At 44.4% G+C, this 17,484-nt stretch overlaps 1 protein-coding gene across 1 annotated transcript in view; it reads right to left on the bottom strand.

The window, feature by feature from the left end:
• The window catches only part of LOC121700483 (myosin-16), a 39,989-nt gene extending 27,531 nt beyond the window's left edge, over window positions 1-12,458 (bottom strand). The window contains exons 1-5 of the mRNA XM_042083451.1: window positions 12,312-12,458; window positions 5,087-5,314; window positions 3,154-3,258; window positions 993-1,079; window positions 232-377 (exon numbers count right to left, since the gene is read on the bottom strand). Of these exons, the coding sequence (XP_041939385.1) occupies window positions 232-377; window positions 993-1,079; window positions 3,154-3,258; window positions 5,087-5,314; window positions 12,312-12,443 (698 nt within the window). The 5' untranslated portion in view covers window positions 12,444-12,458. The remainder of the gene's footprint in view (window positions 1-231; window positions 378-992; window positions 1,080-3,153; window positions 3,259-5,086; window positions 5,315-12,311) is intronic.
• Window positions 12,459-17,484: the final 5,026 nt, after the last annotated feature.

Genomic DNA, 17,484 nt, shown 5'->3' with positions numbered 1-17,484 from the left:
CAAACACATACACACACACACACACACACACACACACACACACACACACACACACACACACACACACACACACACACACACACACACACACACACACACACACACACACACACACACACACACACACATGGCCCCATCAGACAGACATGAATGATTCTAATAGATGAATTGACTCTGGTGGGGAGAGAGAGAGAGAGAGAGAGAGAGAGAGAGAGAGAGAGGTGGACTCACTTCTTAATGACGTCCTCCAGGCTGAACTTGAGCTTCTCCATCTCCGTCAGGTTCTCCATGGTGCTTCTGCTGTCCCCCTCCAACTTCCTCCTGCTGCGCTCCAGCTCCCCTCTCTGCTTCCTCTCCTGCTCCAGCAGATACTCCAACTGAGAGAGGAGAGAGAGAGAGAGAGGAGAGAGAGAGAGAGAGAGAGAGAGAGAGAGGAGGAGAGAGAGAGAGAGAGAGAGAGAGAGAGAGAGAAAGGGAGAAAGGGAGAAAGAGAGAGGGGGGGGGAGAGAGAGAGAGCCATGGATAGTCAGGTGAGGAAACATCTGACATTGATCAATGACAACGCAATAAATAACACCTGGGCCAAACTGGGCTGTTTGGAAAGACGCGCCCTGGAGACATCAGCAACGAGTTCAGAGAAAGACACCAAAGAGGCAATCCATTACAAAATAAATCCATTTTATTACTAATTTGTTTATGTCACAAGTTAACATATGTTGGCTAGTTTCAGTCATGCGTTTTTGATAGATAGATAGATAGATAGATAGATAGATAGATAGATAGATAGATAGATAGATAGATACTTTATTGGTCCCCAAGGGGAAATTCAAGATTTTTGGATGACTGTTGGCAAAAGACAGAACCCTCCAAAACAGCTATTCTAGTGACATGCTGAGAATGCACTTTTACAAAGAAATAACCAATGCAGCTCAAATCAAACAAAGAAATCAAGTGCTCAATCCCATAATGCTGTTGGTGGGCACTACACTTACATCCTCCGTCTGCACCTGTAGCTTGGCGCGCTCCTTGGTCAGGAGGTTGACCTTCTCCTCCTCACACTGCAGGTCCTCGATGGCTTGCTGCAGACGATGGAGAGAGAGGAGAGAAACAGAAGGGACTGAGTCTGGACCACAGATGTGCAGGGGGCTTAAACCCCAACTGACATTCCGCACACACACATACACACACACACACACACTCACACACACACACACACAAGCGCCCATGCATGTCCATCCACCCTCCACCTCGAGGGAAGCTGGACTGCTGATGTGAGAGGGCTTTGATGTGATATCTCTATTCACTCTGTCTCGGACCATGCTGGGGAAATCTCTGGCGTTAATCGCCCGCCTTACCATAGATATTACACAACGGAGGCTATGGAGTCCAATGTGTGTCCTCAAGAAAAAAGATAGAAATAAAAACAAAAAACACGTACCCTGAAAAACAGTGTGTCAAATAAGTCTTTTCCACACATTTGGACAAAATGGGAGAAATTTGCTGCAGAAATATGAACAATGTACTGTGAGCAGTTAGGAAAAAATGGTTCCTTTTTCTTCAAAACATTTGGTGCTGGATTTGCCATCTGGTCTCTTTTTGGATTCACAAATTTGAATGCTGTGCTTTAAAACAAAGGTTTTCAAATTACCATTACCCACAGTGAAAATGCCAGGACTAAATATGCTATTGTGGCCCACCTGGCGGGCATTACCTCTCCTGCTATTGTAATCACTTAAATGGTGGGTGTACACTAAAGAGGATTGAGGGGGTAGTAATTCTTCAGAAAGAAAACAAACACAAAGCATTGGGTTGTTTTTTGCAAAGCACAGAAAGACTGGTCTGCATAGAGTAGATTAGTAGCAGATTTGCATGGAGCCCAGGACTATGGGAGACTTGTACAGACAGAGGAGATCTGTCATGTTCTCCTCACTTCCAAACCCTGAGATGTTTATTTAACATTACACAGAGGGCTGACACATTCATCTTACTTATGGATTAGAATTAAAGGTTATCTACCAGCTTTACATAAAAAAACAACATCACTTAACATTAAATAAATGGAGTCCTGCCCATTTACAGCTATTACTATGACTAATGTTTGTTAATGCTTTATTGCAGTTAATAATGTTGACTGGGAAATCCTGGATTCAAAGTGTAAATCCTTATTTGACAGACCATGAATAATACATAATGTTAACAGAGACCGTGGAACCTCGATGAAATGTCTATCAACTGAAGACAGAAACTGTGCTGAGATGGACGTGAAACCTGCACTCATTTCGGCACTAATCTGAAAACCCCGTCCTCTGCTCCAGAGGGTATAAGTACAAAATAAAGATGGGGGATGGACGGTCACTTCTTTTAAGTTCATCTCCAGGTTTCCAGTGGAAAATGTGATTATTTTTTTTTTTGCTAACCACTGACTCCAAGCTCTGATCTGTGTGTGCTAACCCCAAACTGGTCTTCCAGATGGGTCAGTGCCTGGGCCTGTGTGTCTGGACGTCAGTGACAGGCTTGTGGTCGCCGAGAGCCTAGCATCCCCCTTCAGGGTGACCTTGACATGGCGGCTGAGAACACAGAAGACAGAACCCAAACTATCCTGCATGTGTGTGTCGTAGAATTGGACAAATTGAGAAAACATACTTTGGACTCTTTTTAACGAGCGATCGCACAAATATGTAAGTGCCTGAATGTATGCTACATGCACACACACACACACACACACACACACAAACACACAGACATACACTGACACTGAAGACAAACAAGGGAAAGCATAATGCCAAAGATATCAAGATAGGACACATAAAAATGATGGTGCAGGTATATCCTGTGTCATAAACACTGTTGAATTGAGATGACAGAAAAGGTTTTTATTTAACCCTTAAGGCGCCTCTTGTCCTTTCACAGTAAATTACTGAATGCAATGAAGGTATTCAGCATGAAATAAGTCTGTTCCCTCAGCTGAAAGGAAACACACACACACACACACACACACACACACACATGCACGCACATGTGATATCACAGAGGAATAATACTACACACTGCTACCACACACATGCAAACACTCACTCACATCCGCACACACCGACACACACACACACAACCGACCATCCCCTGTTATGCAATGTCCATTGCCTGGTGCCTCACCTGGCTAAGCTCCACCAGGTGTTCCTTTTCCTTCTGCAGTTTGAGCACCAGGTCGTCCCTCTGCAGCAGCTCCTCCGTCAGCTTCTTCACACTCAAGTCTGCGTTCTGGAGCCGCACACACAAACACACACACACACCAGCGAATAAAAACTTCAACTAGTCAGACATTTCCCAATCATTTTGGCTTTGGCAGATTTTTCTTTCAGCTGTCAACGGCACCACGCAAGTATCCATTTCACGCATAAGAAGCTCCGCCTAAACTATTAACCTTCCTCGGGAAGGGATACTTATTATGTTCTTATTCTTGACATCAAAGAGGAAAAAAAACATGCTGTGGCTTCGTTGGATGTAGAAAGTGGAGACAGGAGTGTGTGTGTGTGTGTGCGTGTGTGTGTGTGTGTGTGTGTGTGTGTGTGTGTGTGTGTGTGTGTGTGTGTGTGTGTGTGTGTGTGTGTGTGTGTGTGTGTGTGTGTTGAGGCCTGTTCAGTGTTTGAAAAGCAGATGGAGAATGGCAGAGGGGGGGGGGGGGGACTGAACAAATTCTGCAGCACTTTCATCCTAAAATTACCACTGTCATCTCACCACCTCTTCTCCTTACAGACATCTTCTGACAGACAAGAAACAACACAAATGGATATCAAGAGGATGAGAAAACAGACAAAAAGTACAGTTAGTCTCAACGCACTTTCAATTCAGTCGGAATTTGACATCTGATTGCCGAGCATAATATTTGGAAACGGTCTGAAATCCATTAAGAACCCAGAAATGCTAGAAACTTGTCTCCCTTGAATTAATTCAACTACTCATATTCAGAACAACTGCATATGACACAATAGAGAAGTCAAACACTTGTAAAAATGCTATAATAGACAAATGTATCTATCCAAACAACGGAAAATCCCATTAAACTACTACATGTCATAACAGAGTTGATTCAGCCCACCTTCTGCACAGGTGTTTATCATGATCTGAAATGGCTATATGCATTTTATTTTCCTTCTGCATAGCTTCAATATTTCATGTCTTCATGCATTAAACGTCATGTCATCTTTAAAACTTGTCTAATGCAATATAATCCACTTGTACACTTATGGCTGCTATGGTAACAGGCACTACAAATAAAACAGTCTTTAATAAGAGCAATTGCAGCATGCTTTAAAGCTTTTTTACACAGTACAGGTCTAGTCTTGCAATCTTGCAGACCTAGTTTGCTTTTCTTCTGATTCCATCATCTGGGTCCTGCTACCTGACAGAGGGCATGTAGATTGACACATTTTATTTTCCGCACGGTGAGCTCACACCTGAGATGAACTTGGTGATTCACCTGGATGAGTCATTTGCCACGCCAATCAACAAACACTGCTCCCTGAAGCTGAGCTTCAGCCATCATGAAAAGGTTTCCAGATGAATGCCCTTTAAACAAGGTCAAGAGTCTCTGACTACAGTTGGAAACATGTCTACTAATCACAACAGATGAGTCAAAGAACAAGACAGTCAAAGATCTAAATCTACTAAAATATTGCAGATAATATTGATACACAATATAGCACATACTGTACCTCATACCAGTAAAACTGACACAAACACGACTGTATAATGGCATAATATCCAACTGTCTAAATGGCAGATGGACACTCACTAACATGCTGTTGAAAGAATCTCCAAAACCCAAGTCTGGTGGTGCAAGCAAACTCTCAAAATATTTAACAGAAGGGAATGAAATCCTTCAGTTTAGATTCAGAGATCTAAATGTACAATATTTGTCAGTGTCCAGATACTGACAAAGATACAAACAGTTCCGAGAGAATCTCTGGTTTACTCACACTGCATCAGCTCTGCATCATAGCTGCTTCAACACAACACTTCTCCACCTCCTTCTCTCCACCTCTCCACCTCTCCCTCCATCCGTCCACTGCCGTCCCTCTCTCCTCACCTGTTTGTCCCTCTCCACGGCGCCCAGGGTGCTCTCCAGCTCCTCCAGGTCGCAGCGCAGGCTGCCGCACTCGGCCTCCAGGCGCTGGCGATGGGTGTGCAGCTGGGCCGTGGCGCCCTCCTCCTCCTCCAGCCGCTCGCTCAGACCGGCCACCCGCGCCTCCAGCTCCCGCCGCACCGCCGCCAGCTCTGCGCAACGCTGCTCCGCCTCCTGCAGGCTCTCCTGCTCCTGGAGGAGGTGGGGAGGGAGGAGGCGAGGGAGAGAGAGAGGGAGAGAGAGAGAGAGAGAGAGAGAGAGAAAGAGAGAGATGTTAACGGTTCTTCTACAGTGAAGAGAGTCGGAGGAGGAGGAGGAGGAGGAGGAGGAGGAGGAGGAGGAGAGGGGGAGGAGGGAGAGAGAGAGAGAAGAAGAAAGTTGGATGGGAGAACAAGGGGAAGGGAGGAGAGGAGAGGATAGAAGAGAAGACAGGGGGACGTGCTCAGGAAGGAGAGGATAAGAGAAAGTTAGGGTTAGATGCGAAGGAGAAGGACCTAGCTACCTAGCTGGAGTTGCTGCAGCTGTATTGCACTGTACCTGTCTACTGTTGGCTCCAGAAAATTGAGCTGGGTAGAACTGATTTTTTTTTGTTTCTTTTCGTATCGACAGCACTCGGTGACCTCATCATAGAGATCTATGTAAAAAATCGCCGGAATTCTCCTATAAGAGGATCATAGGAGGAGGAGGAGAGGGGGAGGAGAGGGGGAGTGAGGGAAACAGAAGAAGGCTGGGGAGAGGAGAGAGAGAGCAGGGGAGAGGAGAGAGAGAGAAACAGTGGAGAGGAGAGAGAGAGAAACAGAGGAGAGGAGAGAGAGAGCAGGGGAGAGGAGAGAGAGAAACAGGGGAGAGGAGAGAGAGCAGGGGAGAGGAGAGAGCAGGGGAGAAGAGAGAGAGAGAAACAGTGGAGAGGAGAGAAACAGGGGAGAGGAGAGAAACACAGAGGAGAGGAGAGAGAGAAACAGGGGAGAGGAGAGAGAGAGAAACAGGGGAGAGGAGAGAGAGAGAAACAGTGGAGAGGAGAGAAACAGGGGAGAGGAGAGAAACACAGAGGAGAGGAGAGAGAGAAACAGGGGAGAGGAGAGAGAGAGAAACAGGGGAGAGGAGAGAGAGAGAAACAGGGGAGAGGAGAGAGAGAGAAACAGGGGAGAGGAGAGAGAGAGAAGCGGGGGAGAGGAGAGAGAAGCGGGGGAGAGGAGAGAGAAGCGGGGGAGAGGAGAAGGCTGTGAGGTGATGGAGAAGAAGAGTCTTTAATTAATAGCCCTCCTTTTTCAGTGCTTAAGCAAGAGCACTGGAGACACAGAACAGCACAGAGGAGAGAGAGAAGACAGTGAGACAGTAGGAGGAGAAGGAGAGGAGACTGTGATGAGATGAGACGAGAGAGGACTGTAGAGGAGAGACTCAAAGGAAAGGTGAGAAGAGGGAAAAAAGGAGAAGAGAGGGGGAAGAAAAGACTCTTGCATGCAGCGCGAGTTTTGCCATAAAGATGAAAAATGTCCCACGAGTTCAGAAGTATCAGAAGCCGCAGAAAAAGACACACGGTAAAGTAATACATCTTACCGCACAGAAGGCTGATGAAATGTGGTTTGAACCCCAGGACACATATATATCCCAAGACACGAATGTACTGTATATATATACACTCCACGATTGACGTGCATATAAAAAATAATTTATCTGGTCAAGACTGGTCAACGCAGGACAAAAAAGGAGTCTGCTTGCAGCTGAGGCAGATACTGTCTGGTCTGAAGAAATGCCTCAGCTATGTTGTGAGCGTATATACTTGAATTCATGCACCAGTCATTAGGGTCGAAAATATCAGGGCAACGTTACACCAGCAGTTAAGAGATTACACAGACCACCACACTGATATTTTGCTTTCCATAAATGTACTTCATGCCTGTTGCTTTTAGTTTGACTCAGCCTTTCAGTTGAGAAAACCTCACTAATCTCAACATGTCGAAGGCAGGAAAAAAAACATACAGAATGCTGAAATACCGTGCTGGTTTGGCTGTACAACAGGAGGGCTTTCATTTCATAACATGTTTTCTTAACATATATCTTATACCTTATATTTTAAAGAGCCAACGTTACTTCAAAAACCCTTAAAGTAGAGCATAAACCTGTGCTGCTCACCCAAGCAAAGAGCCGCATGATGGAAAGGAGCCTTTTCACATGGGAAAACCTTATAAGACTGATTCATAGACTCCTATATTTTTTATGGTGATGATCTCTTTACCATCCTATGCAGCTGCGTTGTGGTATTTGGTGGTATTCCAAATTCTTCAGGTGTATTTCTCACCTGTAACAGTTGTCTACCGTCTCCCTCTTCAGCCATGAATCAAACTTCACATGACATTCACACCCTCTGCATTTTGCATTAGCAATTATTTATTCAGTATATCACACTTATTCTCATACAAAAGAGAAGCTACTTGCATAGGCACATTTTTTCCACCTGACACAGCTAAACAGAAACAAACACATACAAACTAGAGACAGTCATGAACACAAAATCTTTCACTCACACACACACACACACACACACACACACACACACACACACACACACACACACACACACACACACACACACCAACCAACCAAAACAAAGATACCTACAACAGTCAGTTGATGCTGAAGAGCTGTGCTAAAGCTATCCCAGTCCAGCTCCTCTGAGTCCGGTTCCCCATGTATCCCATTGGCCTCCCTGCAGTCTTCTAAAAGAGGCTGGCGCGGTCGCAGGTCCACAGACATCCCCTGAGACAGACACCTTCCAGCAGCGGTCACCTGCCGGGCTTCCCTAGTTTGTCCTTCTTGGGTCAGCAGCAGCCACAGAAGCAGGAACACAGAGCAGTAGCTCAAGCACCAGCAGGTGTCCCACAGGTAGGCTGGCAGCATGCGACGCCCCGTCCAGCCAACAAAGCCGTACAAGTAGATCCCCCAGGTGTGCGTGTGGGATCCTCCAAGCTCACCTTTTGTTTGGGTTCTTCTCCACGCTGTTATTGCTTGCCCTTCGTCATGTCCTAATCCATCTCTCTGCTTCCTTACATCTCTCCCCTTCTTTCTCTCTCTTTCTCTCCCTCTCTTTTCCCTGCTCAATAAACTGCTGCCCCTCAGCTTTGATTCTTATCTCCAAGCGCTGTGAAAAGACTTAAGGGGAGCATGAAGGCACGCACAGCTAAGTCTGGGTACGCTCCTTCAGTCGGGCTCCTCTGCTCCCTTCCAGAGACAGGTGTTTTTGGCTTACAGTGACTGAGAATCTCCCTTGGGACTCGGTCCAGTGCGGGGTGTTGGGTGACGGAGGACCGTGTGAATGCAGGTCGTGTTCTACAGTTCATCTCTTGTAACTGTATACATGATATTATCATATCAATCAGCGACAGAGCGACAGAAAAGTAGGGGGGGGGAAATGAAGAGGACAGTGGGGTGTTTTGTTTGTTGAAAATTGGACTTTTCTTCTCATTTGCGATTTGGTGAAAAGAACCCACATATCCAACAACCTACGGGGTCTGGACAAAGCAATGCCATTCATGGAGACACTGGAGAACAAAAGGGATATTGTATCCATGTTTACTACCAACCTTGTTTCTGAATGAACTACCCAGACTGTGTGTACACTGGCCGTCTATCTGAGGACCAGGAGGACCAGGATGTTCAGAGAGAGCGCTGGACGATAACATCGAAACAGGTGGCACTAAGGGAGAGACACTCCCCTGATTCAACCCCATGACTCCATTCAGGTCTAAAGAATAGCAGGGCTCTTCTGCACATAGAGCATCAGTCAGCTGGACCAAATTGTTTCATGTTGTTTGGGCGTACTATCAAGCCCACATTGAGCGGTGATGGCATGCCCTCGTGCGAAGGCTTAAGACAAAACAACTCCAGTGACTGTCTGGTCCTTCTCATGAGGAACCCTATCAAACTATGTGCCATTTACACCCACACAGAAACACAGACATGGCAGACAAAACATGCTCAGATGATAGCTAGTCAGCACTCATTGTAGGACAAACAATTGGACTACGTTTTTCAGCTTGTAGGCTGTACATTTTTACAACTGCACCCTGTTAGTATATATACTGTTTTGATCCCGCGAGGGAAATTTGGTCTCTGCATTTATTCCAGTCCGTGAATTAGTGAAACAGACACAGCACACAGTGAACACACGGTGAGGTGAAGCACACACTAATCCCGTTGCAACAATATGCCTTTGAAAAGGTCACAAGAATGCCGTAAACCCATCATAAACCCCCTTTCCTTCATTTACTGTTGGACCTCTTTTCACTTTTGCTAAATTGACGGTGTTGGAAAGTTGGATGGTGAAAATTTGAGGGCTATGCACTTTGAGTGAGACTCTGCTGTGGGGTTTCCCCCCCAACTGACAATGGCATGTTACTTCTGGATAAACATTAAAGCAGCATGGGAAGTCCCTGTGAACAGGCTCCTTGATGTGTATACGCTTAAATGAATGATAATGTTTACCTATACTATCTCAAATGTTTCTTGCCAAAGCCTTCATTCAAAACATTTATCTATCTTTGAATGGCTCAGAGTTAAACCGGAGACAAATACAGGGTGAAAGAGTTCAGTGGTACTATTTAACAACGTTGAGTAGATGTGACATCGTAAATTATTTTCTAAGATGAATTTTCTATCTGTCTAGCTCAAATTTATTCAGCCATAATGGATTATAGAACAGATTAGATCAGTGTCACAGATCTAAGGAGCCCAGTTGCCCCAACAATGACAAATGACAAATCATGAGGCTTTAAAAGTTGATGGTTTAGTGGATACAAACGCTATTTATCAAATATTTCTATGATGGTCTGATGGTTACCGGCTAATATCTCGCATATCTGCAACCAAAACTAGAATATGAAGACATTTCAAATACAATACAATATACTGTATGAGAGTAGGGCACAGTTAAACCAATACACAGGCCTCACAGCTAATACAGAAGAAATGCCATGGTTGATTTATTCACTGGAGAACCAAATGAGATACATGCCCAATGAATCACTCCTCCTCCTCGCTGGCCACAGTTGACTCTGAAGGAGGACACGGGCCTCACTCACAAATCTTGCCCCAGGCCCCAGAAAACTGGTCCAGACCTTAAAGATTTTCCACATGCTAAACTAGGGCATCTGGACGTTTCTGGAAAAGTGTTTTGCTTTCATTTCACATTATCAATTACCGCTGGTTAAAATGGTGGGCTCTCTGACTGATTTCTGTATTTTACAGTGTTGTTAAATTGAACTTGTGGTCTGCATTTTGGACCAAGCGTGGACCATGCTAATCTTTCTTCCATGCATTTACTGTACATTGTATACACGTCAGTTGATATAACCTGACGCAGTGTAGTGCTATTTATTGTATTCACAATCTTAAGGCTGTCATCAGCAGTAAACCATCATAATGGGATCTGTCAGGAAGAATAACATATGCAAAAACAACTGCGCTTTCAATGAGTAAGCATTCAGCGACTAAAGGAGCTTGGGGGGGGGGGGGGGGGGGTAATTTCATCGACATGGGGAAATGGATAAGATGCCCGGGTGGACCAGGAAGCAATGCCGCAGGGATGTGACCAGATACTGAAACCAGACTGCTCTGTAAGTGATGGAGAATAGAAACGACCTGGCAGAGCACTGGATCATCATGGCTTATTAAGATCCAGGAATCTGTCTTCTCTGGTGACAGCGCAGGAATGTTTTTCTTTTTTCTTTCGTTCTTTTCCCCTCTAAACAGTATGAGCCACTGCTACAGCTGAACTTTAAGCAGGGGGGGGGGGGGAGCACAAGGAATGTGGAAAAAGACACATTTTTCCGAACTCAGGGAAAGAAAGGATTTCATCATCAAGGTAACCAGGTCAGAGGACCGGAGCGCTCGGGGAGCTCTGCTTAAGATCTTTTTAGTGTTGCTCGGTTGCCCAGGTCGCTGGCAGCTCCTCGTCCTCACATGCTGAGAGACCACAAATGACCACTTCTCACCAGCTAGTTTACTGTGCAAATAAAGAATAAATGGGCAACTAAACTTAAGTGAATCATGCTGCCACTAGAGCATTTGTCAGTAAAAAATCCATAATTCAAGAACTGAGAAAAAGAGCCTGTTTGCATTTGAAGATTTGCAGGAAATATTTTCTTCAATTCATATTTTAGAAGTGAGATTATTAGACATACAAAACTGTTCTCAGGGATTAAAGATTCTTATATACATTTAAATGGACTCTGAAGTCCCTCAGAAAAGTTGCAATAAAATGTTGCAGTGTGAGGAAGCCAGTTTAAAGCCCATAGGTAGCACAGACGAACGGCTGAGCTGCAGGGGTTAGGGCCTAGAGGATCTGCAAATGCAATCAGCAGTGAAAATAATCACATAACTTGGCTGTGAGGGGCTCATGTGGCTATTCAGCTAGTACTGGTAAAAATGGCTGTGTTGCTCCTTCTCTCTCTCTCTCTCTCTCTCTCTCTCTCTCTCTCTCTCTCTCTCTCTCTCTCTCTCTCTCTCTCTCTCTCTCTCTCTTCTGTATTTCCATTCCCCTTTCCATCCCTCTCTCATTCTCAAACTAAAGCTCTAAAGTGCTCTCTACATCCCTCTTCTATCCCCAAAGCAAAGAAGTGCCAGGGCAATAACTTTCACTGCGCTGCCACTCTCATCACCCCCTGGGTTCAAGGTGGGGTGGGGTGGGGAGAGGGCGGTTGTTGCTGCCAAGAGAAGAGCCACTCAATCACTTCGCACTTGCCCGAAGGGAAAAGCCTGAATATTGCCTCGTCCTGTTTGATAACAGTGGCACAACAAAGGCACAGTCAGATTCCAAGGTACCTCCTTTCCTCAATAAACGCTGAATGAGAACCAACAACGCCATAAAATAACCTCCGGAGCCTCATTATCATCATACAGAGGTGGACGTGCCCCCATTTTCACTCATCAGGAGGCATGTTATTATCTACCCAAACTTGGCAGCCAGTGTTGCTACTTGGGTACTGACTACGAAATGTCTGATCGTGCAGAATTACCAGTGGAGCCATGATGCTACTTCACAGACAGAAGGCAATACTAACATGGGCAGAAAAGAGCGCCCGCCACTGCACACATCCTGTGGTCCTCCTGCCTCCCCCCACCTCCTCCTCCTCCTCTTCCTCCTCCTGTTATCCTTGAAAGACACATGGTGAGGAAGAGTAAAGGGACTTACGGAGCGTTTCCTAACGAGCGCCTCATTCTTCTCCCTCCCCAATCTGGAGTTCTCTTCCTCCAGCTCGCGCACTCGAGACAGCAGACGGTCCGTCTGCTCGATGGCTTTCTTCAGTTCCTCTCTCTCCCTCATCTCTCTGCCTGCTGAGTGCACACTGCTACACTGGCTTAACCTGAGCAGCCCAGAAAGTCCCTTTCTGGACTTTTTTTCCTCCAGACTTTCTCTCTCTCTCCCTCTCTCCCTCTCTCTCACTCACTCACTCTGTCTCTCCCTTTCTCTCTCATCTGGATGCCCCTCTTTAAACGTGCTATTAACAGACACACAAACACACACACACACACACACACACACACACACAGACAATTCGTCATCCTAGTCCATCCCACCCTGACTCCCCCACCCCACAAAGGGCCTCTAGTTCTGCCTCAATATAAAACAAATGTCCCTGATTTGTCCCAAATTGGAAACTCTCAGAATCAGCACCTAGAAGAGAATAATGCTGCATTGGCTCCATTGAAGTATGCGGTGATATGATGGAAATGGGACTGCTCTTCATTGGCATTGCTACAGCAAAGGGGAGGAAGGCACATTCCAGAATATCTGCAGGTGCTTCAGACCACATAAATTGCTAAATTAACGACCCTTCAGACTTGATCATGACAAAATCTGGTTACAATTCTTACCTCCTTTATGGGGAAAATAGTCTCCAACAAACTACTGATGCACGTGGGCCACACCAACAGCTATCCTCCATCGCATCAGCTCCCAGCAGACCGAGATAACAAAATCTGCCAAACACTCCACGTGTTAAATTTGAGAGTTATGATTGTGTCTCTCACACACACGTTGCAAAGGAATTCCCTATCTATCCCTCGTGCTTGGCACTAACTGGAACTACAATGTGTGTTTCTGCCTGGGCATGGGGGAGGCTGTGAGACCTGGCGTAGGGCAAAAGTGGTCTTGTCTTTGTCACCCTCTCCAGAGGGTCTCCCACTCTCCACCCTTCCTCAGTCCAGAGGTGTTCTGTGAATAAACAACCCTCCATCAACTGTAGGCTGAGTTTATACGTAACTGATAACTGCTCTTGACTCTTTAGCTGCAGCATAAATCTTGATTCGGTTCTTACTCTGAGCGATATGCACTAAGTCTAACCAAGGGCCCACCAACAGACAGGAGGCCTACTACATCCCAGCTAGTCACGGGGCATGTGGCAAGACCTTTACATTGTAATAGTGAAACTAGCATTGACAAAATAGCCTAGCAAAAGCTACAATGTTAGCTGATTTCACTTGACATCCCTCCACTGAATCTTGGCATGTTTTTTCAAAAACAAAGATGTAGTACAAGCTTGCCAGTGCACCTGTTTTTCACTTTCAAGAAAGAACAGGAAGTAAATATTGTCTGGTGTAATAAGCAATGCATTTTTTAACATAAACGCCAGTAATGTTAACCTCTGCAAACAGGACACAAGTGAATCTATAGCCTACAGAGCATTATAATATATGCATATGCTTTTGACAGACAACACAACCTTGGCCTACTTGTCCTGTTTATTGTGTCGAAACCTTGAAGCATATCTGAAATGGCGCTTAGCAAACATCCACTGCTTTCATTACCCATCAATCAATCTCTTCCAATATCCCCCTAACAGCTAACAAGATTCCACAGGCAATTTTGGCTTAGCCACAAGAGTGTAAATTTGTAGTTTCCTATTGCGTGGAAAAACAGATGTGAGTTAATTTTCCAGAGCAGGCACAAAAGCAGTTTTGACAGCGAAGCCATCAAGGAGATAAAGAAACAAGCTTGTCCCAACTTGAGCTGAACTTAACCGTGTCACTGGAAATCAAGTGTCATTAAGAAACGTAGGTCTAAGGCTAACGCCAAGATTACGTCTGTGTAAATATGCCTTACAAAACTGACAAATTCTGTTTACATACCCACCTGTAAGGTCAGATGGTGAGGGAATATTAAGCATGTGGTTTTAGGGAGAGCTTAAATCCAAGATAGCAAAAAGGCTAAAGTACTTTGGTAGTTAAAACTGTCTCCGACATTCATAATTGAAAATAAAGGTTAAAAACTGTAGGTTGACTGCTGCTCATTAAATTGCATTACCTGCACACCTGTGTATAATTTATATTGTATTGTATGGTTTAATTCCTTGTCAGCAAAATTAGCTGAATGATTGCTAGACCTCAGCAGTTGTTCAAATGCAGTATATCCCTGCGAGGCATAATGTATAGGACGTTCTAATCCTCTTGTTCGTGTTTCAACTTGATATAGGAGGATATTTGCCCTGACAGATTTGCTCACACAAGTGTCAAAGCACACAAATTATGATATTTAGAGGATTTTACATACTGTAAGGTGATATCTCTGACTGTCAGTGCGTCAGGAGGCTGGGGACTGGCTTTGCCTGAGAAGCGATGTCATGACTTCACACATTCCTGACTTCACATTCAATTTTCCTCAGCCTCACTCATGAACAACAATTTTCCAAATAAACTGCCTGTGTCCTGTGGCTTGTGCCAAAATCTGAGCACTTGACAAAGATATGAGTTCTGTTTCTTTCTTCAAGCTGGACTCTTTCTGCAAACAGTCCAAAGGGAGAATTTAAAAAGTAGTTGGGCATATGATTATATTTCATTATTATAATGTATTATTATTATTATTATTATTATTATTATTATTATTATTATTATTATTATTATATTCTGTTATCATTGATGAAGTTTGTGTTTCTGTGCCATTATATTTGGGATAAAAAGAGTGTGACACATAATAAAGTAAACAGTAGAAGATTTTTATACTAGTTAAATCATTATAAATAGCACACTTTGATGGCAAATAGCATCTAGTGACACCACAACTAAAAGCTACAGTATGGAAAAAATTACCCATGATCTGTATTATAATCTATATGATCACAAAATCCATGGCCATCCAAGTTCAGCAAAAAAAAAATAATTTGCAAGTATTTTATACCTAATCAAATCACTTTATTTTCAACAAATGAGATGCATGAATGTTCAGCAACAGCATCACTATCATCCAATCTCTTACTATGACTTAATACTTAATAAAACTATATTGTGGAAAATATATATGAAATCAGCATAAATTTAGCAACTGTTCCACAACGCAATGCAATACACAGATGATGCATAACTATAAAAAACAAATAATATGCTCAATGAAGTTTGTACTTCTGCTATCTCAGTATAATAACAACAGCTGGGGGGAAATCAAATAAAATCAATACTAATAAAGCAACAATTTACCACTTTTTGAGTTATGGTGGTAACACTTTACTTGGCAGTATCGACATAAGAGTGACATGACATTGTCATGAACACATGACACTTTCATGACACATGAACCCTAACCCTAACCCTAGCCCTTACCCTAATCTTAACCCTAACCCTAACTCTAAACCTAACCCTAACCCTAATCCTAACCCTAACCCTATATGACAAAAGCCAAATGACACTTAATGACAGAAACGTTATGTCATAAACGTTTATGACTTGTTTATGACACGTTCATGACAGTGTCATGTCACTCTTATGCATGCTCAGACCCCAGGTACGCCATGCACTAGACCCGTTACAGTTTGCATATCAGGAGAAAGTGGGCGTGGACGATGCCATCACTTATCTTCTACACAGGACACATTCCCACCTGGACAAGGGGAAAAGTGCTGTGAGAATCATGTTCTTTGATTTCTCAAGTGCTTTTAACACCCATCCAGCCCCTCAGATTGGGAGACAAGCTCTTGCAGATGGGTGTGGACGCTCACCTGGTAACCTAGATTACAGATTACCTGACCGAGCGACCACAGTTCTCCAGACTGAAGAACTGTCTATCTGACACTGTGATCTGCAGCACCGGAGCGCCACAGGGAACTGTGCTCTCTCCAGTCCTGTTCACCCTGTACACATCTGACTTCTGCTACAACACTGAGTCATGCCACATGCAGAAGTTTTCTGATGATACTGCAATTGTGGGGTGTATCAGGAACGGGCAGGAGGAGGAGTACAGGAGCCTGGTGGAGGACTTTGTGCAATGGTGCAAACTCAATCATCTTCAACTTAACACTTCAAAGACCAAGGAGATGGTGGTGGATTTCCGCAGGTCTAAGCCCACTCTGCTACCAGTCCACATTGATGGGGTCAATGTGGAGGTGGTTAGCACCTACAAGTATCTGGGTCTCCACCTGGACAATAAACTGGACTGGTCAGACAACACTGATGCACTCTACAAGAAAGGGCAGAGCAGGCTGTACTTCCTGAGGAGGCTGCGGTCCTTCAATGTGTGCAGTAAGCTCCTCAGGATGTTCTACCAGTCTGTTGTTGCCAGCGTCCTCTTCTATGCAGTAGTATGCTGGGGAGGAAGCACAAGGAAGAAGGATGTGGGGCGAATTGACAGGCTGGTAAGGAAAGCTGGCACTGTGGTGGGAGCTGAACTGGAGTGCATCACTTCACTATCTGACAAAAGGACCCTGAACAAACTGATCAACATCTTGGACAATGAGTGTCACCCACTCCACAGCACTATTGTTAAGCAGAAGAGCCTGATCAGCTGGAGACTTCGCTCACTGCCTTGCACAACTGACAGACTGAGAAAGTAATTTGTCCCCAGGGCCATTGAACTGTTCAATGCCTCACTTAAGGGAAGAGGAGAGATAGACTTCTCTGAATAGTCTGTCTGCCTCTTCATCCCCTCCATGTTTGGTACTGTCTGTCCAGCCACTTGTACCACTGTCTTTATGCCTCACTGTTTGCGTGCTATATTAGCACATTAGCACATATGTATAAACCCCCCCCCCCCCCCCCCCCCCCCTCCATGCCACAGCCGAACTGTGGCCACACTTATACATTTTCTTAAATAGTTAAATATATAGATATATAGACTTTACTTTACTTTATTTCTGCATTGTTGCACTGTTGACTTACTCATTTGCACTATCACCATGACCACTATCACCATTGCACTACCACCATGACACTCATTCACACAGAGCACCTTAGAGCATCTTACCATACCTTACTGTCACCACTGTGGATACTGTTTTTAGAATTGATTTAGATTAAGTGTTAGTTAGTATAATTTGTATTTTTGTAATTTGTATTTTAGTATATTTTTATATATTGTATTAAGTGTTAGTATAATTTGT

Source organism: Alosa sapidissima, chromosome 24 (genome assembly GCF_018492685.1).
Source record: "Alosa sapidissima isolate fAloSap1 chromosome 24, fAloSap1.pri, whole genome shotgun sequence".
Lineage (NCBI taxonomy): Eukaryota > Metazoa > Chordata > Actinopteri > Clupeiformes > Clupeidae > Alosa > Alosa sapidissima.
This window is presented reverse-complemented; position numbering and strand designations above follow the sequence as displayed.